Below are 27,448 nucleotides of genomic sequence, written 5' to 3'. Positions count from 1 at the left end.
CACAGTGCTGGCCCACGCTGGTCCACCCCTTCTACACACAACTCTCACCCTTTTAGAAAATGGGAGATCAATATGCAAAACCACTGCCCAAGATGCAGAGCTAGACAGCATCCTCGCTCGTCTCGAGGGAGTGGCTCCAATCAGACGCAGCCTGCTGTGATTTGAACAGGAAGCGTTTCTCAGAGGCTCATATGTTCAACACTTGGTCCTCAGCCAGTGGTGCTATTTTGGAAGGTTCTGGAAACTTTAAGTGGGGATTCCCTGGGAGTACTCCTTTGGAGGCTATACCTGGTCCTTGGTGTCTTCCTTACTCTTGACTTCCTGTCCCCTGTGGGTTGAGGAAGCTCCTCTGATTCACACTCCTGCAACCATGTTGTCCCTAAGCACATGGGGACAAACAGAGTGCACTGACCCTTCTAGACCCATGGTCTCTTCTCTAGCTAAGGTGCTTTCTCAGGTGTTTTGGTCACAGCTATTGTACAGCTCTGTGGTCAGGGAAGTCCGGCTCCTTTCCCATAAGGTTCCAAGTCTTGTTCAGCTCTGACTTCTGCCTTTGAGAGGGCCAGCGGTGTCACAGCTGAGCAGGCTTTGTCAAGAGGTGACCCGGGAGTCGCAGGTCTGATCTATGTACTGTTCCCTCTCAGGTCAGCAGGAGACTGGGCTTGTCCCTGAAGGGAGCTTGGGTGGTGATGGATGGATGGTCCAACTGGACCTCCTAGGAGCTAACAGTTCTATGGACAGCAACCTTGCAGAAGCATTCAGGTCAGAGGATTCTAGTGGCAAGCCCAAAGTGTGTGTGTGTGTGTGTGTGTGTGTGTGTGTGTGTGTGTGTTAGAACAAGGAGAGTTAGGGAATGGCAGGGAGCTGATGTTGACACACTGCCATGTCTTTCATCCAAGTCAGGTTCCCTCTAGGTTTGGATCAGCCTTTCTTTACCATTCTTCTTATCCCCCTCCCCCCGTGTCTGTGGGAGAGTGTGTGAGAGGCAGGTGTAGTGTACCAGTGTGCATAGCTGTGTGCATGCAGGTGAAGGTTAGAGCAGGACCTTCAATGTCTTCATTTGTCCCTCTCTACATCATTTCTCTGAGACAGGGTTTTGCCTACCTGGGTCAGCAAATGAGCTCTCAGGACCCATCTGTGCCCTCCTCCTCCTTAATCCTGGAATTGCAGGCACATACGGTTGATACTGGCTTTTTTTTGTGTGACGTGGGGGTTCGAACTCAGGACTTCATGCTTGCAGAGTGAACACTCTTACCTACTCAGCAATATCCCAGTCCCTGATCTCTCCTGATTGTCACCAGCACAACTCAGATAAACACATGACAGTTCTTGAGCTGGAGGTTGCAGAATTGATGAGTTTAAGCCACAGACCTGGTTGGAATTATGCATGCACTGGAAGTCCTGCAACTTCTGGCTCCCATGTGAGGAGGCGCTGAGGGCAAGCAGCCAGCTTTACCAACGAGAGTAAGATGCCCACTTGCATTTCGTATGATACCCCAGCTTTGAACACATCAGAGTGCTAAATGCCTTAAAAATTAAAAGTATCAGAGGGTAGCGTTGGATGGTAATACAAGTTTAACTTTTAATTTCCATTTCCAGTGGCTGTTTCAGCATCAGCCAAATAGCAAAGGAGCTGAACATAGAGGAAGAAGAGGTTAATTCTCACTGTATAATTTGCTGAGATTTGAACACTGGCAACTTGACTTGGTGTCCAAAAAGTATGGCTGGGCTCTGGGCCTTTGCAGAGACACCGAGGCACGGGACTGAGTCCTCTATGGGAGCTTCCTTCTGTCCCACAGTAGAAAGCCTGTTTGGTTTTGACAAACAATCATATCCTTGCTGAATGAGAGTTGGGGCCAGAATACCAGGCCTTCTGCAAGACACCGGACTGGACAGGTGTGGGGTAGGACACAGGCCACCAGCAGACTCCTGACAGGGTGTTCTCCAGGCTTTACAGGCATGGGGTAGGGACACAGACCACCAGCAGACTCTCGACAGGGTACTCTCCAGACTGGTGTGTTTGAGAGATCTTTTTAATATTTATTGAGTTAGGAGAGGGAACTGATTTTTATTAATAAAAATTACATGTAAAAACAGATGCACTTGCCACTGGCAGCAGGAAATCAAAGTCCTGGAAAAAACCCAGCAAAAATTAGCTCATAGTGTGTGCCTTGTTCCCTTGTCAATTTTCCTCTGCTGGGTTCTAGACAGCCGGTTCTGGGATGCATACTAAACTGTTGATCCTCCAGCATTCTGTTAATGAGCACTGCTTTCTTTGGGGTGAGCCCCTTGTGTGGCATTATTCGGGTCAGTGGTCTTGGGGGAAGGTCTGTTGATGACCTCAGGGTGATCAGAGACTAGCCTCAGGCTGGTCACCCGTGAGCTTGGGGATGATCAACCTGGTCATGGCGGCAGCGGACCTTCAGGTCCAGGGATGGTCAGTGTGTTAGTTGCTTGCCTGGTGGTTGTGACATAAGACGTGACACAGTCAGTTTATGGACAGACAGGGCTCCCAGTGCAGTTCACCATTGCAGAGGCGCCATGGCAGAAGGAGCTTGAGGCTGCTGGTCACCTCGTGTCCCCAGTCAAGAAGCGGAGGGTGATGGGTTCACTCAGCTCTTGTTCCTCTTTCTTCAGGCCAGGACTCCAGTGTGTGTCATGGTTGGCACCCACATTTGAGAGGGTTTTCTTGTCTCAATTAGCATAATCTAGGTGATCCCTCACAGGCCAGCCTAAGGATTCATTTCCACAGTGATTCTAAGTCCATACAATTGATAAGACCAATTATCACCATCAATCACTGGTCTCCGGGGGGAGGGGGTGATCTCTCCTTAGAGATTGTCATTGATCTCGGTGGTCATCCATTGATCTTGGGAACGGTAACCTTTTGTTGTCAGGTGTGGTCATGCATTGGTGTGGGAATGGCCATGCACTGGTATTGGAGATGCTTTCCCACTGTATTCCCACATTGGTCTTAGAGACAGTCATCCACCGACTTAGGAAACGGTCATTCATTGGCTTTGGAGGTGGGTAGCCATCTTGGGGGTGATCCTGGTGCCTAGATGATGGTCTCCCACTGGTCAGCCCCTGGTTTTGGGAGCAAGTGTGCATTTCATGGCACCCAACAGAGATGATTTATAGGATGCTGGTTGTCATGGAACACGTCAAACAACTCTGAGTAAATTGACTTCACACCTTATACTTAGCTTAGATTTATCTCTGAGTCCCCAGCACCCTTTCTATCTGGGTGAGTGACCTTAGGCCAGATGCCACTTCTCCCTAGGCCTCCAGCTTCTATGCCCTTCATGTAGCTCTGATTCCTAGACTCTGTGTATCCCTGGAAAGCCTCTTCATCCTCTGAGCCTCAGTCTCCTCACTGGAAAGTAAGCAGAATACATGGATATCTTGACTCGAGGCCCTCCAACAATGTGTGCTCTAGTTCTAAGGACGCCCCAGGCCTCATGTGCTTCTGTAGCAGTTGTGGTAGAGGAGGGGTGACAGGCTCACCCCACTTACAGCTGAGGAACTTGAGACTCAGAGAATGTTGGCATCCTGTTTGAAGTCACCCCTCCAGAAAAAGGGTGCCAGAAATCCAGTAGATCAGACTCCCAGGTTAGCTTGTCCTCTGTTAACCCACAGGGGTTAATTCCCATGCTCATCCAAAGGCGTCTGTTAATAAAGACGGATTTGAGACGTCTGTCTCCTCTAAAACCACATACATGGGAACCATGCATGGAAGTAACGCTTGCTGTTGTAAACATTCTCAGCACACACCAGTGGGTGGGGACTGCCCTTCTCGTCTTTGCCATCACGCAGCTCTCAGAGGACATGTCCTGAGGCTTGGGGGTCAAGTGTTCACTCAGCCTGTAAGCATTTGCTTGGTCCCCACCAGGTCTAGTAGTGCCCTGGGAACCAGGGATGAGTCATAAGTGTGGGGCCCTGAAGGGTTCCCACCAAACCCTCATTCCTCATAGTCCATGGTCTTCCTTCCACTTCCGTGGCTTTCTTCCCTGCCACGTACACAGCAGATCCTGGAAGGTCCTCTGATTTTCCTCTTCTATGCCTCTCAGAATGGCTCCTCTTTACCAGGCCAACCGTTGGTCCCAGCATGGCTTTCTTGATGCTGCTGATGTAACAAATGAGTTGCAAAGATCAAAATTCATTCTCGCGCAGTTCTGGTGGCTGAAGTCTACAGTCAGTGGAGCCTGTTTGAGCTCCAGGTGTCTGCAGGGCTGAGTTCCCCCTCTTCCAGTTCTGCGTGGTTGCTGATGGTCCTTGTGGCTGCAACATGTTGACCTTTGTCTCCAGAACCACATCCCCATCTCATCTTCTATGTCCTCTCTTCTTCAGCCTCCTCCTACATACAGGAAGGAATGTAGTTATACGTAGGGCCACACTGATGGTCATGGGAACCTTCTGAAATGCAGAACGTCAGCTGAGTCCCTTCTACAGAACCCCTTTCCCACCACATTTGCACCTGTGACTGAGACCTGGATAGATTGGGGTAGGAGCTCTCTTCAGTCAGTTCCTGACCTGGAAGTACTTCTGGCCTTGGCATCTCCCACCTAGCAGAATTAGATCTGTCCTCAGATTGTTCCAGACTTGACTTCCTCATATTCCTGGAGTCAATATGCCTCATCCAGGCCCTGCTACCTGCCTCCCAAGTACACGAAGCTTGCTCTAAGCTCCCCAGATTCATTTACATTCTTCCAGTCCCCCCTGTCCACAGCAGCTGTGAGTCACGTGACGTCTTCCCTGCCCAGAGCCTTCCAGGCTGCTGACTACCCTTCCTACAGAGACCTGTTCTGCATTCCGTGCTATGAGCTTTACCCCCCAGGATCCCAGCCATCCAGTCAGCTTGTTCCGTTGAAGGTAGCCCTTCTCTGGGCCTTTCTATGTGCCATGTCCCTCACCTACACCCTCTCTAACTTCTGGTTGACAGGAAGGGTTGGGGCAGGTTTTGGTTAGACATCATCCCTGTTTCTTGAGTCTGAATCTGATGCTTCCTGTGTAGCTGGTCTTCCACCAGCCCTTGCCTGTGACTGGAGCTACTCTTTCCAGCAAGCATTGCCCTCTGGCACCTGGGCTCTCCCCAGGTAAAGGGCAACAGGTGTATGGCTGCATCTAGCATCCTCCACTAGACTCGCGCTGATTGCAAATGCTTAGCAGGCCCTATCAGAGTGCCAACTGCACTCAGTCTTCAAAGCTCCTAGCTAGCAATATATAGTATAGGGCCCACAGGGCACCCTGAGGTCAGGGAAAAGGACGGTGGCCTATACAGCTACTCTGTCCCTCTTGGCCAGGTTGATGATGTGACAGATGCCATTTGGGCTATGGGGGGGTGAATAGTTTCTCAATATCTGGATGGGTGATGCCAGGGACCGGACAGGGAACCCTAGCCAGTACCAGCTAAGTTCAAGCATCAGAAACACCAGCTCTTCTGATTGTCTGAGAGAACCCAAGGCTCTGTCATTGGTGTGAACACTTCTACATCTTAAATCTGAACAACCAGTGGAAGCTGTACAAATTCCCCGTTGGTCGTAATTGTATGATGTGCAGGAATTACATCCCCAGGCTAGACACAATAGGAGACTTAAGACTTACGGTTGGCAGACCTAAGAAGCATAGTGTGGGAACTGGGGTGGATGAGGGGCAGGTGAGCTGGGTGGCACCAGGGGACTGCGTCAGAGAAAGGCTCTTTGGGAGTCTCTGAGCCTGATGTGAAAGAGAGAATAGGGGTTTATTAGCAGGTGGCCCAGGTGAGAGATGGCAGCAGGAACTCCCACAGTAGTGTATGGCAAGCTTGTGGGGTCAGTGCCTCAGCTATGTTCACACACAACCCAGTGACCAGTGGGAGTTTCAAACAGGTGCAGGCTAAGAGCCTTGAGTGACGTAGAACACAGCAACCTGAATGCAGACAGAAGGGTCCAGCAGGAAGCCCCATGCAGGCAACACTTGTTATAGAGCCTGGCCTTAGGGCAAGGGTGGGCAGAGGGAGGGGAGGAGGCAGAGAACTGTGGCTGGGCACAGGGGTGTATGTCTGTCTGAGGTGTCCATGCCAGGAAGTGTGCAGCTTAATTTTGTCAAAACTTTGTTTTCCAAGGAAAGTCGCAATTTCCCTTTCTTTAAGAGTTACGTTTTATTTTAAGTTGGATTTTTAGTTATGTGTACGCAAGTGTCTGTGTAAATGCGGTTGTACTTGGAGGCTGGAAGAAGACATGGGATCTCCTGGGGCTGGAGTTCCTGGATGCTGTGAGAAGTCTGACATGAGTTCTGGAAACAGAACGTGGAATCCTTCAAGAGCAGCAGGCGTGCTTAACCACGGGGCTATGTCTGTCGTTCCTGGGATTTTGTTTTAAAAGGTGAAATCTCATCATTTTAGTGGTTGGTTTCACAGTGTTAAAAAGTATGGTCTGGGGCTTTGAAGGAGACTCAGCAAAGCATGAGAGTTTGGGTTTAAATCCCAGGATGTACGAACAGCTGAGTGTGATGGTGTGAGCGTCTATAACCCAAGCTCCCTATGGGAAGGTAGGGGAGGGGAGCAGGAGGGTGGGGAGACAGGAAAACCCCCGAAAGTTCACAGGCCAGCTAGCTTGACATACTTAGTGGAAAGACCACAGAGGGTCCCTGTTTAAACAAGTTGGGAAGGCATTGCAGTTTGTCCTCTGACCCCCACATCTGTGCTGTGGCATGCACGCTCAGTTGGCAGAGAGCTTGCCTCGCTCGTGTAAAGACTTGAGTTTGACTCTCCAGAGTCAAAAGGCATAGCAGCATCATCTCGAGTTTCAGCACGCAAGAAGTGGAGGCAGGGGTTAGACGTTCAAGGTGAAGCTAAGCTAATTAGTTGGTTTGAGATTCCCCTACCCCTCTCTCTTAAGAAAGCATTGTCTGGGCGAACCAATGTGTCTGTGGGTAGATGCAGTTCTTGGCTGATGGTTTTGGCCTGTGTCTTGGAATGACTCTGTTCTGGAGGTGGCTCGTATTTGATGCACCCTTGTGTCCTCAAAGGCCCACATACAGTCTTACAGCTACACTTTCGGATGCTAAGACATTCCAGAGGGAGGGCACTACCCTTAGGGACCCTCCTCGCTGCTCTCCCTCCTCCGTCTGTGCCCTGGGAGTCTGAACTTCTCCACTTTGCCTCTGCAGGCTGGTCTGATCCGTATGGAGGAGGAGGAGTTCTTTATTGAGCCCCTGGAGAAGGGTCAGGCGGATCGGGAGGCTGAACAAGGCCGAGTGCACGTGGTGTATCGCAGACCACCCACTCCCAAATCCCCTCCTCTGGCGGGGCCACAGGTTCTGGACACAGGTAAGGATGCTGTGGATGGGCAGGTTGGGTGGGGAGCACTGAATGTCTCTTGACTGTTCCTGGTTTCCGGGGAAACATCTGGGGAAACTCAGGTCCACTTCTGCAGGCCTGGTTGGAGGCTGGAGCTGAGTCCCAGGCATACTGGCTCAGGAAGAAGTCAGCTGCCTGCCTGACTGGATGCATGGCATGCGGGGCGCTGCGGTGTTGAGGCAGAGGGTACATATGGGTAACCAATAGTGATGGTCCCCACTGCTTAGGGCCCTCACGGAAGACTGTCTAGTGGTCTATCTTCTGTGAATGCTTAGGGAACAGGAGAGAGTTGTGGCAATGCAGACAGCCTCTTGAGTCCTCCAGGCAGCCCCTGTCTCCTGCTCTTGGACTGCTGTGATCTCTGGGATGGTGCCTGCTTTTCCCCAGAGTTTCCATGCTCACTGGGAAGAGAAGGCCCCAAGTATTCTTTCTACAGTCCCCACCCCAGGACACACCTCGAAAAGACTCCAGAGCAGCTCCAACAGCCTCATTGTCTTCCACGCGCACTCATAGGATCTTATCATTTTCAACTTAGAATCACAGGGTGCTTTGGGTCCAGGGATATGGGAGAAACTATGGAGTGGCCTGAGTGACTGACTGGCCCCCTGGCTGTAGCCTCACAGGTCTCGTCAAGACAGCTTGACCCACCCCAGAGGTCTCTGGATTTGGAGTACTGGATCGTGCGGAGGCCTGGGTCAGGATCTAAAGTGCTCTTGCAGGTCCCAGGGCCCCAGGGTGTAGACGAGGCCTCCTTGCCAAGACCTGGACCCCAGGCTGAGTAAAGCCATGGAGGAGGGGGTACAGCCATGGGCAGGGGACCCAGAATTTTGGATCAGAGACATCTGCAGGTATCTAGTTAGTCGAGGCCCCTGACTGGCGAGCCCCTCCCTGTGCTGTGATTTATTGAAATCGCCCCTGTCCTCTAAGCGAACCCCAGCCCATTTATTTTAGCTCGTGCTGACAATCTGGTTTGACAGATCAATTGGGCACAGCCTAGCAGGGTACCGTTTTAATTTTAAGACACCATGTCAGGGACCTCAGTAAAGGAATTGCTCGTCGGCACAGCAGCATTCCCTGGAGATAATATTTCTAGCTGCCCCTACTTCCCTGGTAATGAATAGCCTTCTACCTGTCAACAGCTGGGTTCTGGGGGCTTCCTGCTCAGCCTTACCCAAACCTTAGCCTTATTCCCGCCCTTGGGCTTTCCTGAGTGAGAGTAACCCTGGAAGGCTGGAGGGAAAATGGACAGAGGAAGTGCCCCGGACCTGGAGGGAGGCCTCCTCCTGGCCTTACTCTCTTGCCAGCCAACTGCCTTTGGACGAAGTTAGCTTTTGTTCCCTTATAACAGCTGAGAGGGGTCTGTCTGTCTCTTAGAGAGCTTGGGGCCAGCCACTTCGTCCTTGATATTTCTTCCAGTAAGGCTGGCCTCTACTGGAAGAGTCTGGGTGGTTGTGGCCTTTTTCTCCCCACCCCTGGGCTCAGGCTGGGTGAGGTGGAGCCTGCTCCGTGGAACTGGCTGGGTGCTCTCAGCTGTGTCTCCAATCCCAGATTCCATATTGGGCTTATCTTCCTGCCCTGGGGCCCTTCCCCCAATGGTCTAGCTGGCTTGGTTTTGTTTTCTGGACTGTGCTTAGCGTTTTGGCGTCTTCTGTTGAATAGTGCCTTTGCCTCCCGATCCCATACACACATCCCTAATGAGAACTTGGAACTGACAACACGGGGAGAGGAATTTCAGAATCAACCCAGAAACCACTGACCTCAGATAGACGGTGCTGGGTGAGATCAACTGCCCAGGGTAGGACCAGGACATCAGTCATCAACGGAGGAGATGAATCTGTCCAAGGCTAAACACAAGGCCACAGTCTTGGAGCAAGTCCAGGCGCTCCAGCCGGGAGCTCAGGCTGTGTGAGAGTCCTGGGCTGTAGCTTCAGACCACAGGCCTATGCTCTGGGGGCTAAACCCCCTTTCTGAGCCTTTCTATTCAGTGTCAACATGATGAGACCTTGCAGCCCCTTGAATGCGTCTGATGGTTCCCAAATGGCCCATGGCTAAAGATGGACTCACTGGCTGGAGGGGGTCCAGACAGTTTATGTCGGAGTTGGGCCAAGGGCCTATGGTGACTTCAGACAGTTCAGCTTTCCATCAGCATGGGCCCTGACAAGGCATAGAATGGCAATTGGAACTTATAAAATCTGTGTCCCATGGCTGTGTACAGCAGGCTAGCATATCTTAAGGGGCCCAGGGCAAAGGCTTTGCTTCGGTGTGTGTGTGTGTGTGTGTGTGTGTGTGTGTGTGTCTGTAGGAGAAGGTATGGGCTGTCCTCAGAGCTTGATCCCTGGGAGGCTAGGCTGAGGAGGCAGAACTCCTAGGAGGTGGGGCTAGCTTGTGGGGCTCTGCCCTCATCAGCAGACTCATGGAGTTGGTTAGGGCTCACAGGAGTGAATTCATTTTTCTAAGTGCAGATTTTTATAAACTGAGCTCACTACACTTGCTCGATCTCCTCCGCGTAGCTCCCCCCTCCACTGTGTTGTGACTCAACCAAGGGGCTGTGCATGAGGACACTAGCACAGTGCCCGTGAACATCCCAAGCCAAACAAACCTCAATATCTACCTCACGTGCTTTGTTATAGTAACTCACAGTAGACACGGGGGCCAGGGGTTTCACTGGCCCATTTTATGTTTGGTTGTTATAATCAAATACCTGAGTCAGGGTAACTTTATCAGGAAAGGAGATCACCAAGGCCAGGTGATCCTATTGGTTAGGTCTCTGGAGAGTGCTCAATGGGCAGTGGCCGGATTGCATGCTGAGGTAAGAAGTCACAAGAAGTGACACATGGAAACCAAAGCAAGGGACCTGGTAAGAACCTGACTGAGGCCAAGTGCCCGGGCTAGGGTGAGGTTGGACTGGAAGATAGGGTGGATAGGGACTGGTCACTGGAGAAGATCAAACTGTCCAAAGCTGAATTGTAGGCCTCAGTCCTGGGCTGCAAGCCCAGACTCTCCCAGTGAGAGATCAGACTGTTCTGGCTCCTCTCCAAAGCAACCACAGGATATGGGTTCAAGACATTCCAAAAAGTATGGGGAGGGGGGCAGGGAGTCAAGATGCCAGGAAAGAGGAAACTCAAGTGTCAACAGAAGCGTGACTTCTGGGTCCATCCTCATACCTTGTCTTTGCTCCCATCTTTCGTGTTTGTCTCGGGTTCTTGAAGAAGGAGCCAGCACTAAAGTGCGTTAGCGGAAGCCCTGGCTGGACCAGAAGACTCGCTCTGTACTCGGAACTGGGTGATCTTGGCACGTATCTTGCCCTTAAGCATGAGACAGCTGTAAAACACTAGCTGGATAGACATGTGTTATGTCATAATTCGGGGACCAAAAGCCAGAGATCACTGTCACTGAGCTGAAATGGAGATGTGAACAGGGCCACACTGCCTCTGAGATGCCAGGAGGGAAGGTGTTCACCATGTCTTTGGGCTCTGGGCTGCTGGCTTCCCTTGGCTTGAGGTCACATCACTCTGGAGGCTGCCTGCATGTCACTTCTCTTCCTCTGCCTGTGTCCGACATCCCTATGCCTCCATCTTGGAAGGTGGATTCCATTTAGCTTTCCTCTGGGGCACCTCTCCCTCTCAACATCCTAATCTAATCCCATCTGATAAGCACTGTTCTGTCACGGAAGGTCCCAGTGACAGGTCCCAGAAGTCAGAACTTCGTATCTGCAGTGACTCCCTTTTAGCTTTGAGTGCAGAAGGTGAAACCGAGCGGGCACTGCGATCCATGGCAGTCCGACGGAACACCCTGCACAGGAGCGACTGGATCCAGTCTGAGCCAGCCATCTCCCCAGACGTGGGAAGGCCAGACAGATGAGGCTACGTGCACAGAGCAGCCTCCTCACTGTCGCCATCAAAGGCGGTGTCTCCACTGAACCTGGGATTCTGAGAAGATCCCTGTGTCATAGTCTAGATATTTGATCACCTCCCTTCTATCCACAGCATCCCACCATTAAGACAAAAGCTGCAAATTCAGAGGTCTTCAATGAAGACAGCAGCAAACAATCACAACAAAATCTACTCCTGGCCTGGCTTTCATCCCGGCCTCCCTTCCAGTAGTGTGGATTCGACTCAGGCCTCCTGCACGATCCCTCCCTTCTCTTGACCTTGCTTTCTTAGGTTGCCTCATGGATCCAGGGCAGCCTGAATATTTTAGCATGAAGAGAATTCAGACAATGATTTTTATGAGAACTCTCCAGTGTTTTAAAATGTGGCTTCAAATTCAGAAAAGCACCAAATGGACCAAATAAAATAGCCCCCCCCCCCATTAGCCAAGGCTTCTGAGATGCAGAGATTGAAGTAGTTTCTGTCCTTCCCATTGTGCTGCTTCCCTGGGGTCCCCCTGGCTCTACCTTGGAATGGAAATGAGGCAGGTGGTTCCCGCCCTGGGGACCTGCTTCTGGGTTGCTGTGCCCTCAAGGCCAGCTGTACACATTGCCCCAGGGCTGAGAGAAGTCAGACAGTTCTGTGCCAGTGACCTTGGCTGCTGCCTCCTCTTCAGAAGCAGAGGGTGCCAAGCCTCTGCCCGCTGCTGTCAGGCTTGGGTGTCCTCCCTGACGGCCAGAGGAGGCTCCACACCACAGGAGCTGCTTTGCCAAGGCGAGCCTGCAGAGAGAGGATGGAAGTGTAGGCACCAAGTGGCTCCTCCACGTGGCTGAGTGTGGCCCGAAAGAGTCTCCACCTACTGGCCCATAGCCAGCCCTTCCCTTAGACTGGGAAGCCAACCCCTTCTGACCAGACATTATTGCATTACCTCTCCTTGAGCTCAGATAGGAGTTTTCCAGGGTGCAGGGAGCCATGCAGGGTGAAGTGGGGGATGGGGTGGGGCAGAGCTTATGTCCTGGGGCTTAGTAGGGGGGGATGTAGCTACAGCCGACCCAGGATCTGAACAGTGTCCTGCATGCAGTGGGCAGTCATAAGAGGTCTCTTGGGATCTGTCCAAGCATCCTGCACTTGGGCAGTCCCGCTCAGGCTGGAAGTTTGAGGTTGGGATGCCATGGGGGTGGGGCAGAGAGGACGAAGGTAAGCGAGCAGAGGCTCTCTAGATCCACCTCTGGATGGGAAAGAAGGTGTGAGGACTCCCTGGCAGGCAGGCCACCAGGACTCGGTTACATGTGGATGTGATCTTAGATAGAGGGCTTAGCTGAAGGTGAGGTCTGGGTAGTAGGGAGCATGGAAGATTTGAGAAACCCAAGAGAGGTACAGTGGAGAAGGGGTGCAGACTTGCTGGTAACCGGATGAGGGGTCATTCTGCCTACAGACGTTCACATTGCTCGCAATAGCACAACAGATTCAGTGGCTTCAAACAGTTTAGTGTAGCCTCCCAGAGCTCTGGGGGTCAGGAATTAGAAGGTGGGTCTGTGAGAGCTTTCCCCTGACTTCTCTCAGCATCAGCCTGGTGGCTGCCTCCCTCCTTCGGTTTGTGGCTGCATCTTGCCGATCTCTGTGATCATATTGCTTCCTCCTCTTCTGCTGAAGCCAGCTCTCCCTCCCCCTTATAAAGGCATTTTTTTTTTTATGACTTTTAGGGCCTTCTAAAAGAATCGTGGACAGCCTGCCTTCCCATCTCCAGGTGCTCAATCTAATCTCCTGTGCAATTGCTTTAGCCTTAGAAGGGAATGGTGGGGGATTCTGGGAAATAAGTCGTGGACATCCAGGGGGTAATGTTTCAAGCCTCATATCTTAGCTTTGAACGCTGGGGTTGCAGAGAACGGGGAAGTGAAGGGAAGCCTTTGGGCGGACTTGGGACTGAGTTCTGGCCTTGGCTCATGTGCAGACAGCAGGACCCTTCTGTGTGTCTCAATCCAGCCATTTCTTGAACTTCTTCCCTGGGCCCTGGCGTCGAGCTCTCACGTGTGGTGACCCTGAAGCTTGCTCATGCCCATTTGCCTCTAAACTCTGTCATGCTGTCCCTGGTCAACTCATTGCCCTGGACCTGGTACTCAGCGCTCTCTCAATCCCCCACCCCCACCCCCATTCCTGCAGCTTGGGGCACCCAAGGAGAGCACTAGTTGTGAAACCTGAGGCGGCTGGCCTGGGCTTAGGGAGGCAGGCGCATTTCAGAGCCGAGCACACCCTTGGCAGAGGCCACAGTGCGCCTGTCCTGTAGGCTGGGCCCTTGGGAGAACTTTGGGAGATGCCAGGGTGGTGACGTGGCCTCACGCTGGGAAGAGTGGGTGAGGGTTGACTCTGGGAGAGCTGGAGGCTGCACATTCCACAAGGCCCTGAGTTGTCTGGGGCCAGAGCTGTCTGGAGAGTTGGCTGGGCCCAGCCCCCTGGCCTGGCTGGTTTCCTGGGTTGGGGTCTGTGGTGTGGGAGTGCTGCCCTGGAGGTCCTTCCTAGGCTATAAAGTCAGAAGCCAGGCATGCAGCAGCTCAGACCCCACCTCATCCCTCAGTAGAGATAAGATGGGGGACAAGAATCAGTCCCTACAATAGTCTATGCCTGGCATTCTGCCTGACGGGTGCTGACAGTCTTGTGTGCTTGGTTGCTCTGTCTCCGGCTTAGATTTAACCATTCCTGTGCCTCAGGCCTTCTCTCCCTAACTTCCTTCCTTCTGGGATTCTGTGGGCTCTGGTTTAGGGGTAAGGACAAGCAGGACACAGGAGCCTGGGCGAAGTCTTGGATTGTTGGCTCCTGGATAGATGACCAATGTCACCTAGAGGATGACAATTTCAGCCCTGCCTTGGCTGTGGCCCCAACTCAGATGCAAGAGACATTTCTTAAAAAATGACTGGCGTTTCTTGGAGGAGCCACCTCAGCTTTCACAGTTGCTTCCAGCAAGCCTGGGGGCAGTCTGGTAAAGGACACAGTATTGTGTGGGAGCTAGTGTGGTGTAGGGTAGAGTGTACTTGGCTAGACCTCACCTGGATGAGTGACTGGTTGGCTATAGGACCTTGAGTAAGGTGTCCCACTCCCTGGTGACTCAGTTTCCCCATCTTTGAATAGGTATAATGTTGAGCTGTTGCTATGAGACAGGATCATCATCATGTCTCTGTCCAGAGCCCCTGTGTCACAGCATTAAGATTCCAGGAACATTTCCCTCGCAACCGCTGGTCCCCTCAGCTCTTGATGTCCCTTCTCTGTTGCTACCTCTTCTCCAGACACAATGAATCGATGCTTTGCCTTGCTTGCCCTGGATTTGGGTTGCAAATGTCCCCCAAAGAGCTTTCTTGGCGGTACACAGTGACCATGCTGGTTTCCAGACAGCACACAGATCAGAAATGAAGCGCTGTCCGGCTCACAGGTGTGCCGGGACTTTAATTAAGGAGGCTAGCTGTGTCTGGTGGTTACGCCGGCCTTTGGCGGGTCAGGTCTGCTCTCTGCAGGTCTCCAACACAGCAGCTGCCAATTCCTGGAAGAGATGCCATGTCTCTGGGGACAACTCTGCCTGTGGGTCCACTCAGACCACATCTCAAAGGGCCAGGGAGGTGGCTGGGTGGATAAAGTACATGCCCCCCTCCCAAATCCAAGGAATGGAGTTCAGATGCCAGCACCCATATAAAGCGTCAGGTGGACCTGGCACCTGGCCTATAATCAGGCATTCCAGAAGTGGAGACAGGGGATCCCTGGGGCAAGCTGGTGATAAGCTAGCTGGATTGGCATGCTTCCAGTTCAGCAAGAGACCTTCTCTCATAAGTAGAGTAGAGATCGATGGAGGAAGAAACCTGATTTCAAACTCAGGCCTACACACACACACACACACACACACACACACACACACACACACACACCCCTCAGGACTGGGCAAGAATCCTTTCCTGTACCTAGTGCCTCCCATGGACAACTGTAAAAGGCACACGGGCTTTGTGTGTTATAGAGGTGTAGGCAGCAGGCATCCGTGGGCTGCTCTGGCACACGGGCTTCTGGGGGACTCAGAGGGTCGCAACGCCAGTCCTGAAGTCGGCCGCCATGATGGCAAAGACAAAAGAGTGAGGGCAGGTCCAGCTCAGAAACGGGCCTGGGGCTTGAGAGTTGAACTCTGCCCATCCAGAGCAGCCGAGAACCTCTGACCACAGGCCCCAGTCCCTCCCCAAATTCTCGGCAGGGAAGCAGACACTTCAGCCAGCCCCAAGCCTGAAGTGTTTTCTATAAAAATTTCCAATTTTCCTTGACCCATTTCTCTTTGAAATGAATCCCAACCGGCACTATGCACTCGGCCCTGAAGGAACCCTGAGCTGGGGAAAGGTCATGCAATTAGGTGGAAATGCTGGTGTCTGTCTGGATCTCTCCTCCCCGTCTTGGGCTTTATTTTTCTCTTCTTTAATCGCGCCCTCTTTTTTGAGCTCAAGCTGGAGCATCATGGAGCCGTGCAAGGGTGAAGGTGTGGAAACAGGGTTAGACCCCATTCTGGCTTCTGTATGTAGTCTAGGCCTGGGAGCTCAGAGATCACGTGAGCCCCAGGGCTGCAGACCCTACTGCTCCCTCTGTTTGCAACACTCGTCCTGGCCCTGGGCCTCCTGTCGTGCAGGATCCGGTTCATCTGTCAGGCCGCTAACCCAGAGCGCCTCCCTCACCAGCCCTCACTCAGGGTACAGTCTTGCTCTGGTTAACTCTGACTGCCTTGTAAATGCAGTTCACGGAGGGAGGACTTGCTCAGGTTTGCAGACTGCAGCATGCTGCCTATCATTTCAGCTCGCACACACCGAGAACGAAGACAAAGCAAAGTCAGGCTACACTCTAGAGTCAGGACACATCCACCAAAGTTCTGGACTCCGCCTGGTCCTGAGCCCGGTGGGCTCTAGTTTGGAGAGATGTTTATGACTGTCAGCGTGTGACACAGTTTGTGGGTAGTGGACCCTTTAAGAGGTGGAGCCTAGTGGGGGAAATTAGATGGCTGACTATGTGCCCTTGGAAAGTACACTGGGATCCTTCCTTTTGCCTAGCACAATCTCGGTCACATACTTGTACCGTGACGTCCTGTGTCATCATAGGCCCAAGGCCCCAAGGAGTATGGGCCGAAGTCCCTGAAACTGAGTCAAATAAATCTTTCTTTGAAGTCCATTGTGTCAAGTGCTTTGTCATAGTTACAGAAAGGTTAAATAGCCATCAGGAAATGTGTCCAGAGCTGGTGGGAAGCGTCCAGACAGAGTGACTTCATGACAGAAAGACACCTATCTGGAAGGAGGGTGGGGCCAGGTGAGAGCTTGCAAAACAGGCCAGTTGCCAGAAGCTGGGCTGGGACCTGGGGAGGAACTGACCTGGAAGCTGGACTAGTGTGGCAAGGTACATGGAGAGGTTCAGCAACCCTGGGGGCCATGGAGGTAATACCTAAGGAGAATGCTACCCCCCAAATCATGGGGGATAATGTTAGTAACTTGTCGGTAGGAACAGCGACACTTTCTCAGACATGTGGACTCAGAGGGAGCTCCTTGTTTGCTACCACATGTTTATTGCTTCATTCAGCATGTCGCCATCCTTTTCCTTCCCCATGCTAGAGATGGAACTGCAGACAAAGCCGAGCGAGGCCTTCCTCTCCTGGAGCTCACCACCGGGCAGGGGAGCCTTCCTCTCCTGGAGCTCACCACCGGGCAGGGGAGCCTTCCTCTCCTGGAGCTCATCACCGGGCAGGGGAGCCTTCCTCTCCTGGAGCTCACCACCAGGCAGGGGAGACACTGTGGGCAGAAGATTCCAGGGTGGGTGCAAGAGTTCTCTGGTCACATTTAAAATGGGTCAAAAGAGTAGCCTGAGAGAGACAGGTAAGGGAGGGTTGTGTTTCTGGGCTTGGGCGGGGACAGTTGGACTGAGACCCGGGTGGTAGGGAAGAGTGTTCCAAGCAGAGGACACAGTGGTACTGCAGCCCTGAGGCTGTATCCGAGCATTCTAGCCTTGGCTAACAGGTTCAGAACTCCTCGTAGGCATGCCGTCCTGATTCCATAGCCATTGCTCTCTGCAGCCCTGGCCCAGTGACAAGTCCCTTTTGGCTCTGGATTTGTGAGGTGAGGCACAGGTACCCCAGATGCAGCAGGCCCTGGGGTGCTCTGGCAGTCCCTCTGGCCTTGGGTAACAGATGTCCTGCTGTCTTCCTAGCCCAACCTGCTCCTTTGGGAGTGGCAGTCACCTGGTGAAAGGAAGATGGGTCTGTGAGAGTATGTGTGTGTGTGTGGGGGCGGGGGCAGGTGACTGCCTGATGCCCACCCACACTCTCGGGCAGTGGGGCCTAGAGGCTCCCCTAGGCTCTCTGGGAATGCTAAGGGGCTCCTTCCCCCTGGTGTGACCTCATCTGGTAATTGGAATTGAGGCTATCCTGGCAGCTGGCCTTGGATCCTATTCTCTGATAGGAACCCATAACTGACCTCTCACAGGGGTGAGCTGAACCAGCCTGATTGTCTCTGACTTTGAATATAAAACCCGCAAACTCTTGCTGAGTGAATCCAAGCTCTGAGTACCAGATCACACTCAGAAGCCGCTCTGTTCCCCAGGCCCAGTCTCTCAAGTCTCCTGCAGCATAGAGGCTTGACCCTACAGTATTCTGCTGTTCAAGATATAAAACAGTGCTGGTCCTTGCTTTAACTTGTGAGTCTTTGATTACTAGCCACAATGAGTGGTCCTCCCTGCCTGCTGCTTTTGTAGATCTCCTCTTCCATTTAAGTTCCTTTGCCGGTTTCTCTCCTGGGCTCTGTGTATCAGGATCTGCCTTTTATCTGCTTTAGATACTGACTCTGTCGGGTTTGATATGAGCCTCTTCCCTGGGCTGTAGTTCCCTGTTTTTGGTTCTGGTAGGGAATGCCAAACAGAAGTTTGTTCTTTCCTTCTTCAGAGGTCTGGGAGGGATGCTTCTGTCTCCTGAGCTGAGTTCTCCAGGTCAGGGATGGGCACGTAATCAGGGACTTACTTGAGGGTGAGTGGGTATCATGGTGTGATTTCATCTTCGGGCTTGGCTTGGAAGCAAGGCTTGGGGCTACAGAAATAAGTGTAGAAGGAAGGACCTTGGACAGCATTTGGTGGGTGCTCCCCCACCCCTCAGGATTCTTGGAATGAGCCCAGGGAATTGGTTGGTGTTACAGATGTGTCTACTTTACAGATCAGGAAACTGAGGCGCTGACGTTTGTCCAGGTCATAGGTTGTAGAGTCCAGAAAGCCAAGATGTCCAACTTCTGTGTGAGACAGGGAGGAGTGGGCCCAGATGGAGCCCAGGGCTGCTGAAACCCTGTGCAGAGCCCTCTTGGCCAGCTCTGAGCCTGGGCAGGCAAGACTCAGCCGGCTCAGACCCAGCTGAAGGCCGGCCATGCCTGAAATGCTTCTTAGCACCAGGCCTGATTCTCTGCTTCAGAACTGCAGGGACTGAAGCCCGGCAAGGCTGAGTGAGGACGTGTCTCCAGGTCACGGAGCACATTAACTGTGGGGAGACTCTTGCTCGCAGGGAATTCCCAGCATTGCGTGCAGTAGCTGGCGCTCAGACAGGGCCTAAATACCCATGAAAAGAAAGGCTGAATGGAGCTGCCTAGAAAGCCTGGCCATGCCATCCTGATTCCTGAAGTACAGTTGTCCTGAGTAGACATCTGCAGGCTGGCTTTTATCACAGTGATGCCAAGATTCAGTTTGCACTTTTGTGATTGCTGGGGTCCTGACTACAGGTCCCTAGGTTTGCAGAGGTGGGATGTTGCTGGTGCCTAGGTACATAGGATGTCCTAGCCCTGTCTCCTCATTTCTCACCAGGCTGGCTTTATAGGTGTGCTACCAATCCCATAAGCCCCCAGCCCGGAAGGTTCCCACGTATGCTGTAATTCCCTCCTGCCATTGTTTTGGAATGCTCAATTGCTTTTTGCACAAGGTACTTTACTTTTTTCATTTTGCAAAATGCATAGTTGGTCCTATTCATCAGCTTGTGGCCTCTTGAAGCTGTAGTCTGGACCCTGAGGTTAAAGCTACGACTGGGCACTACACAGTGGCAAAAATTAGGGGTCCCAGGGGATGCCAGCTCCCTTACTTATGAGCCCAAGAGCCCAGACTTTCTGAGGGTTACTTCTCAACTCTTGTTTTGGAATGAGAATCATAGACTCGTGGAGGACAAGAAAAGCAGCTCATGTGATGCTCTTGTGAGAGGCCCACCTGAGCTACGCCTGGTGATGGCAGCATTGTGAATCCCAGCCTCTACCCTGGGGTACTGTAGAACTCTGCGAAAACAAGCCAGGGCAGCAGTGGTAGGGGTTGGGTTGATTGCTTTGCCATCCCTCGTTAAACTATCTCTACGCCATTGTCTTTGAACATAGACAGCCCCATGGAAACCTTATTCCTTATTCCCTCATTTGTTAAAATCGCCGGACAAATATTCATGGAGCTCTCATAACAGGGTGTAGTACTGTTAGGACCTAGGATCTGGGGGCACCCTTCTGTGGTTGCCCCCTCAGAATCAATCCACTCACAGTGAACAGCCCAGGCCATTCTTGCCATGCTGGTGTTGTGATCTGGTGTAGGTTACAGAGGGCACTGGAAGCATAAAATGAGAGGGTTTTGAGTAAGAGTGGATTCTACTTGTTTGGGAATCCAGCAGGAGGGGCAGGGTGAGGGCCAGAGGGGCCTGAAGGGCAGAACTCAGTGGTTCACTTGGGCTCAGTCTTGGGCTAGGGGTTCTGGGTTGGGTCGTGAGTAGCATAGTCTGGTTTCCATGGAGGGGAGAGAGAAGAAGCAGTGGACCAGGAGGAGGCTGTTCCGAGGAGGAGCCTGTAGGGCTTGAACCATGGTAGCTGTAGGAGAAGGTGTGTGAGCAACATAGGGCAAGATAATGAGAACACAGGAGTCCTGGCAGGCTGTTCCTGTGTTGCTCGGCGGATGATGCTGCCCACTGGGCAGTCTCGCATTACCCCGTGAGAATCACCCATGCTGCCCACCAGAAAGGCTTGCATTATTCTGTCAGAATCACCCACGCTGCCCACCAGGCAGGCTCGCATCCCTCCTCAGAATCACCCGTGCTGTTCACTAGGCAGGCTCGCATTCCCCTTCAGAAACTCCCAAGGTTAGGAAGGAGACAGAGCTCAGGCTCACCTCTCTCCCCAGCCTCAGGCCTGACAAACCAGCCAAGCTGGTGCTTGCAGGAATCCCCTCTTCTCTGCCGGGATGCAGATCTGGGCAGGCCTCTGTGTGGCTGGACATCTCAAGGCTTCTGTGTGAGTCCCTCTGGACACATGTTGGAGTCCATCTGCAGGTTCCCAGCTGGCAGAAATGCTGCCTGGGTCTGTGCCCTGGGGTGTGGAGCCTTTCTCTGGCTCGACTACAGGGACTCTGGGCTGTGCCATCAGGACCTGTTTCCACTCTTTTGATATGTAGCTCTTTGGCAGTTCACGTGGCAGGGCTGGGGCCGGGGATCGAGTGGCCATGCTGCGGAGGACAAGTGAACTTGGCAAATGGTGGGGTTATGAGGTTATGAGCTGGGATGGGCAAGGACCTGAGTGCCTCTGAGACTTCCAGACCAGAAGCACGAGCCTCCAGCAGTATTTAAGGAATGGGATTCAGAGCGCCGAAGGCCTGGAGATCATGTATGTCAAGGGGCTCATGGGGAATCAGATTAGGAACAGCAGTCATGGTGGCTGTTTGCATTCATTCACAGCCTGGAGCCATAGCCATGAGAAGGGGGCATAAAGACAAGGGTACGGGGGACCTCAGATGAAGCAGCTGGGCTGAGGCGTACAGCTTGCGGGGAGCCAGAACTCCCAAGACAGGAGCTTTTATTCCTGATACCTTTCCCAGAGCCAGGAATCAGGGATCCACACAGGAGAGAGGAGATATGTGTGGACATCACGAGGGCTGGACGGGTCTGGAAGTAGGAGCATTGGTGGACAGAGGGGGCAGTATCAGGAAGGCCTCTGCGGTTTTAAGGGAGACTGAAATCACAGTTTTACCTAAAATTTCATCTTCAAATGTTAGTGCTAATGAAAAAAGCATAATGATAATAAAAGCAGCGATGAGCCAAGCTGCACAAGGATGTTTCTTATGTGGTACCTGGGGACTGTCACCCAAGCCCACTGTGCTCGGGCAGCTGTCAGGGACCCTCTGGAATGTGGCTGGTGCTGCCTCTGAGATAAAATGTACCTCAGGAATTTTTATTTTGCTTCTGGATCATCATGAGAAATCTTTCCAGTGGTCCCGTTTCTGTGAAGAGAAATCTGCGGTTGCCTTGTTTTTCTTGGAGGCTACCGAGGAGGCCCATCTGCAGAACATTAGGAAGAAGTGGCGGGGGCAGGGCACGGGGACACTCCATCCAGCCTGGACAGAACCTTGGATGGAGATGGGAGGACCGGAGCAAGGGTGGCCGTTTGGTTTGGATGGGCCCCCAGCCCCCTGGAAACGAAAGGCTGCCTTTCCCAGGGCAGCATGAGGCCACTCCATTGCTCCGGCCAGGCAGTGTGGGACTGGGCAGACAGAGCCTGTGTTTGTTGCTTTTGGCACTATTCATCTTCCCTGGGCTGCCTGTGCATCCTAGACCCTTATGCCAGGACGTTGTTCAGAGCCCTGTAGCATGAGGAGTAAATAGTGCCAGGCAGTCATGAGAGAACCCTGCCATAAGTCCACCCCAAGGCCTGATGGGAAGGTCACACGACTGTGCTCCTTTGTTCTGGGCAGCAATCTGGAAGCTATGCACAACTCTCGCCTTGATTACCAAAGCTGAGCTCAGATTTGTCCCCGTCCTTGGACGGGGAAAGGATGTGGGCTCTTCACACACCCTGAAAACATCAAGCCCTGAAGAAACCACTTTAGTCACTTAGAGAACTCACATCTTAAACCAACGTTTCCCAAACTATGGTTCACAAACATTTTGGGGTTGAATGACCTATTCACAGGGGTCACCTAAGACCACCAGAAAGCACAGATATATTATGATTATAACAGTAAAAAAATTACAGTTATGAAGTAGTAATAAAAACGGGTTTATGGTTGGGGGGTCACCACAACATGAGGAACTGTACTAAAGGGTCTCAGCATTAGGAAGGTTGAGAACCACTGTCTTAAACCCTCAGTGGAGACTAGCGTCTGACTGAGTCTAGTGTTCTTAGAATGTGCCCCATGAGCTACAGCAGGCAGTGGGGGCTCAGCTCGGCTTTGACTTTTTGGGTCTCAGCTCTGGGTTGACCTCAATTTCCTCATTTGGAAAGTTGGGGGAAGGGAGGGTTAGACAGAAGGCTGGCTTCACCCATAGCTTGTAGGCGAAATCCCTGCATCTTCCTTTTCCTTCCCTCCTCAAGAAATTTTATTTGACTCATAAACTGTCTTCAAAAGCTGTCTACCTTTCTTTACTTCTTACTTGGTGACTGGCTGTGTAGCTGGGTGGCTCAGCCCTTGTGTCCTCCTCTCCTCTTCTTGCTCCTTGAACCTCCTGTTTATTCTCTCTGCCTGCCAGCCCTGTCTTTTCTTTCTCTGCCCAGCTATTGGCCATTCAGCTCTTTATTAGACCAATCAGGTGTTTTAGGCAGGCAAAGTAACACAGTTTCACAGAGTTAAACAAATGCAACATAAAAGAATGCAATGTTTCTTTGCATCATTAAAGAAATGTTCCACAGCATAAACAAATGTAACACATCTTAAAAGAATATTCCACATCTCTGGGATGAAACCTCCTTGATCGTGGTGGGTGATGTTTTAATGTATTCTTGGATTCAGTTGGCATGTGTTTAATTGTGAATTTCTGCATCTATGTTTATGAGGAAATAGACAGGTTATTTAGAATGGAGAGTAAGTAGAAGGTTAGTTTAAGCTTGCTTCTGGAGCTCGGGAGACTAGAAGTTCTGCTCAGCATCTGCTCAGCATCCTGACAGGGTTTGTGATGCAGCAGAGCTAGCAGGCTGGCTTTGCTCGCTCTCCTCTGTAAAGGCCACCAATGCCATCTTGGCGGCCCCATCTTCCTCTAACCATAATTTTCTCCAAGGCCTCAGGTGCAAATACTTTTAGTATGTTCTGTTGAAGACTCTGTGACTTTAAGCAGACATGTCTAAACAATGCCTACGTAGCCGGAAACTCTTCTCAGTAAAGTCTGTGCACCCAGAACCTTCTAGTTCTCAGAGCACAGTGAGAACGTCTAGCTATGGGCTGGCAGAATACCTTATACTCTGTTTTCCTCATGTGATAAAAAAAAATAATCTACATGGGGCCAGCATAATGGCTCAGAGGGTAAAGGCACTTGTCAAGAAACCTGATGAACTGAGTTCAATCCCTAGACCTACCTGGAGAAGGAAGAACACAAGTTGTTGTCCGAACTCCACACACATGCCACAGTGCACCCTACCCCCACCCATTCCCCTTCCCCAACTACACCCATCCCCCGCTCCCAGCACTCCAATTCCCACTGTCGACCCAGCAGTGGTGGGAAAGAGAGATTAAGAACAAACCGAAAGGGCAAACAAAGCTAGTATTTAAGAGGTTTCCCCAGCATTCTTTGAGAAGGGAGGACCCTGACAGTTCTCAGCCTTCATGGTATCCTGTGTGGCCTCAGTGGGCCATTCTGAGGAGCTCTTCCTCGAACAGGGGGAACATGCTCTGTTCCAACAGACCTTGTGATGTTTGCTGCATCCCTGGCTTGGAATCTGGTGTTCCCCAACCACTTATCACTGTCCTGTTGTCTGTCTTTTAGCCAGTGAGTTACTTCCTCGGGCCTTGTATTTACTGACTATATATAATTAATGCAGCCTGTGGTTGGACATGGTAGCCACTTAAACATGACCCAGTGCTACCTTCTTCAGGATGTCTGGCCAGCATCATTATTTAGTTCCAGGATATTTTTACCATCCTAAGTGGAAGCCTCTTGCCCAGTAGTCACTCCCTAGCTCCCTCCCCACCCAGGCCCTGGCTACCAAGAAGTCTATGTGCTGGCTTCTGTTCACTCGTTTGGCTGTTCTTATTGGTTCTCTTCCTTCAGGCCCATGCCAGGTCTACCTCATCCCACTCCAATGGTGCCATCTTCCACACTTCTTTGTACCCGTAGCTCTGCTGAGCATTTGGCCATGCTCAGAGTGTCATGCCTGTCCAGGTCCCTGTTTCTCTCTCCTGACTTGCCCATGTGACACATGCTGACTGCCTTCCCTGTGGTGGAGCTGGGATAAAGTATACTGAGACCCTATGTCGCTCCAGAATGGAGTTACATCTCACATGGCTCCCGAGAGCTCCCAGGGTGCTGGGCAGTCAGACATAGGGGAGACTCTGCTCTCAAATGATCCAACCCATGCTTCTGCCTAAGGGGTAACCTTCTCCAAGTTCCAGGAGTGAGCCCAGTGCTGGCCCTGACATGGCTGTTACAGTATCATAGAGATGGCGTGTTTACAAGGGATCTAATTCCCCAGGAGCAGCTCCAGCTGGGACATGCAGAATCTATGTGGGACATGTAACAGAAGTCATCCTCAAGTCCTTATCCCAAACAGGAAGCCTCCCCCATGGACCCCTACGTCAGCTGAGCTGTAGCAGACATGCAGATTCTGGGCTCCTATGCGCATTGTACATGTGTGTGCATGTGTGCATGTGGGTAAATGTGTGCATGTGTGTGCATGTGTCACTGAGGCTGGAACCAGGACTGGGGCGGCTTGCATATCTTGGAGAGACTATATTAGGGAAAAGGGGTACCTTTTTCTTATAAAACAAGTGAGAAAGGAGAGTGGAGAAGCTGAAAAACGAAGACACCCTGAAATGATAGAATCAGCTGGGAAAACAAACGGAAATTTCTCAGAAGCCAGCGCCCGAGTACCTGCAACCCTGCAGCTCAAGACAGCAGTGTTATATTAGATAAACAAAATGAAACCCAAACCAAGCAGCAATATGCTCTCACCAGACACAGAACAAAGCATAAAGGCAAGGCAAGGTTGAAGGTGCAGGAACGAGGCAGAAATATCCAGCAGCCAGAGCCGAGCCGTGGCATCCTATCAATCCCAGACAACAGACTTGAGACAGGAGACGTGCTGAGGGAGAGACAGGTCAGCGTTTAATGAGAAAAGGTTCATTTCCCCAAGACAACGCAGTCGTTGCAAAGGTATATTCATTTGATAAAACAGCCTCCATGAATCTGAGGTAAACTTTCCTGAGGTGGAGAAAGGTCCAAGCTTATTATCCTTTGGAAGAGAAGTAAGCTCCCCCACTAATTAGTATTAGATTAAGTGGGTAAAAAAAAGTTAACAAAGATAAGAAATTTCTGAATAACAGACACAGCTCTCATCTTAGCAGACAGAGATGAGTCTTGCATCTGATAAGAAGTCTCTAGTTTCTCTCAAGCAAATGCAGCATTAGGAAAATCTATCGCTTGAGTTCAGCTCTCACGGAGTTTCAATGAATAATTATGAGACAGATATTGTTTCCTGACCACTGTGCCTCAAAAGTAGAAATTAATAAGATTTACACCCCACCCCTTTCCCAGGACAAACCCCCATTATTTGGAAATTTAAAGGAGTCCTCTTAAATAGTTTGTGGGTTAACAAAAAAACAGCAAAGGTGCTTGGAAAATACTTTGGAAATCTAATGATCACAAAAATGCCATATATAAAAAGTTAGATGGGGATTCAGGTAAGAAAAGAAGAAACCTGTAAGTACTAGAAATCAGTCTCCAAATTCCAAGACCTCGGGAGTCGGGGGTTAATCCAAAGGGCACAGAAGGCAAGTGGTACCCAGGGCTGGAGAGATGGCTCAGTGTGTAGGAACACTGACTGCTCTTCCATGGAACCTGGGTTCAAAAATCCAGCACCCACAGCACAGCTCACAACCATATGTAACTCTGTTATATCCTAGGGGGATCTGCCACCCTTCGCTGGCCTCTGTGGACACTGCCTGCATGTGCTGCCCAGATATACGTGTGAGCAAAACACATATACACATAAAATAAAGTAATAAAGATTTCTTTAAACCCATAAAAAAACTCCCCTCTGGCTGGCGTTATTGGTAGGAGGACGCAAGTGAACACTGACAGATCTTTTGTTGTTCTTTCCAAAAGAAAATGGGAAATACATAATTCTGCACGAAATTTCAGAATTGTGTGTCTGTGTGCAGGCATGGAGGCCAGAGGACAGCTGTCCATCTTGTTATTGAGACAGAATCTTTCCCTTGCTTGGGACTCACTAATTCAGCTAGCCTGACTGGCCAGCAAGCCCAGGATTTGCCTGTTCCCTCTTGGGTGCTGAGGCTTACAAATGCGTCCATGGGAGGTGTATTGCGTTCATTCTGGGGCCCTAACTCAAGTCCTTGTGTTTGCTAAGCGAACACTTTACAGCTGAGCCATCTCTCCAGCCCCGAGACATCTCAGAATTCAAAAACAGTGATGTGGGCTGTAGGGGATGCTCTGGAGGCTGACTTTGGCCTTCGTCCTCTCTCATGACTCCTGCCTTTTCTGTTTACCTGGGAGTTCACTGGGGATGACATCTGTGGTTCACTCAGAACACCAGACTCTGGGTGGGACTTGCCCAGCTCAGTTTTCAGAAGTGATGTACTTGGGACCATCCCTGGAACCCTGGGGCTGCCTCTATGCATAGTGTCTCCACCCTGGGCCGTCTCCTCTTTGGCTAACACAGACTGGATACATTCCAGGGGAAGAGGCTTGTTTTGACTGACAGTTCTTGCCCAAGGTCAAGGGGCTACATCTGATGATGCCCTTCTTGCAGGCAGAATCCCAGGGTAGCACATGGCAAGAAGCAGGGAGCACGGGCATGTCCCTTCTGGCGTCTAGCCCAGGAATCCACCCTGATGGCGTTATCTAAACCTAATCATCTCCCCAGGCCTCGGCCCAGCACACTGCAGCCAGATTAGATGTCCACCCCCTTACTGCTTCACTATGGTGATATAGCTGCAGCGTGAACTGTGGGGGAACGCCCAGACAGAGCCGCCTGTTTCTCCTCAGAGAGCATGATGGACAAGCTTGTGTGAGCATCTTCCTGCCTTACTCTGGGCTGTCTATCTAAGAAGAGAATTGCTAGAGCTGAGGGTAAGTTCCCCGTTAGCCTGCAAAGTTTTAATTTTAGATTAAAAAAATCACTTCAGGTTAGCACTGGCTTTAGTTTTCTTTCTGTTACTGTGAAAATGCAGCTTAGGGAAGAAAGGGGATTTTATTTTAGCACACAATGACGAGTTACAGTCCAGCATTGTGGGGAAGTCACGGCAAGAACTT

General features: G+C 51.4%; 1 protein-coding gene across 1 annotated transcript in view; it reads left to right on the top strand.

The window, feature by feature from the left end:
- Nucleotides 1-27,448, top strand: part of Adamts2 (ADAM metallopeptidase with thrombospondin type 1 motif 2) — a 197,421-nt gene that overhangs the window by 59,499 nt on the left and 110,474 nt on the right. Inside the window, exon 3 of the mRNA XM_041664732.1 lies at nt 7,150-7,309. Within this exon, the coding sequence (XP_041520666.1) occupies nt 7,150-7,309 (160 nt within the window). The remainder of the gene's footprint in view (nt 1-7,149; nt 7,310-27,448) is intronic.

This window comes from Microtus oregoni, unplaced genomic scaffold, assembly GCF_018167655.1.
Source record: "Microtus oregoni isolate MIOR12 unplaced genomic scaffold, Mior012 000015F_ref0000493, whole genome shotgun sequence".
NCBI lineage: Eukaryota > Metazoa > Chordata > Mammalia > Rodentia > Cricetidae > Microtus > Microtus oregoni.
This window is presented reverse-complemented; position numbering and strand designations above follow the sequence as displayed.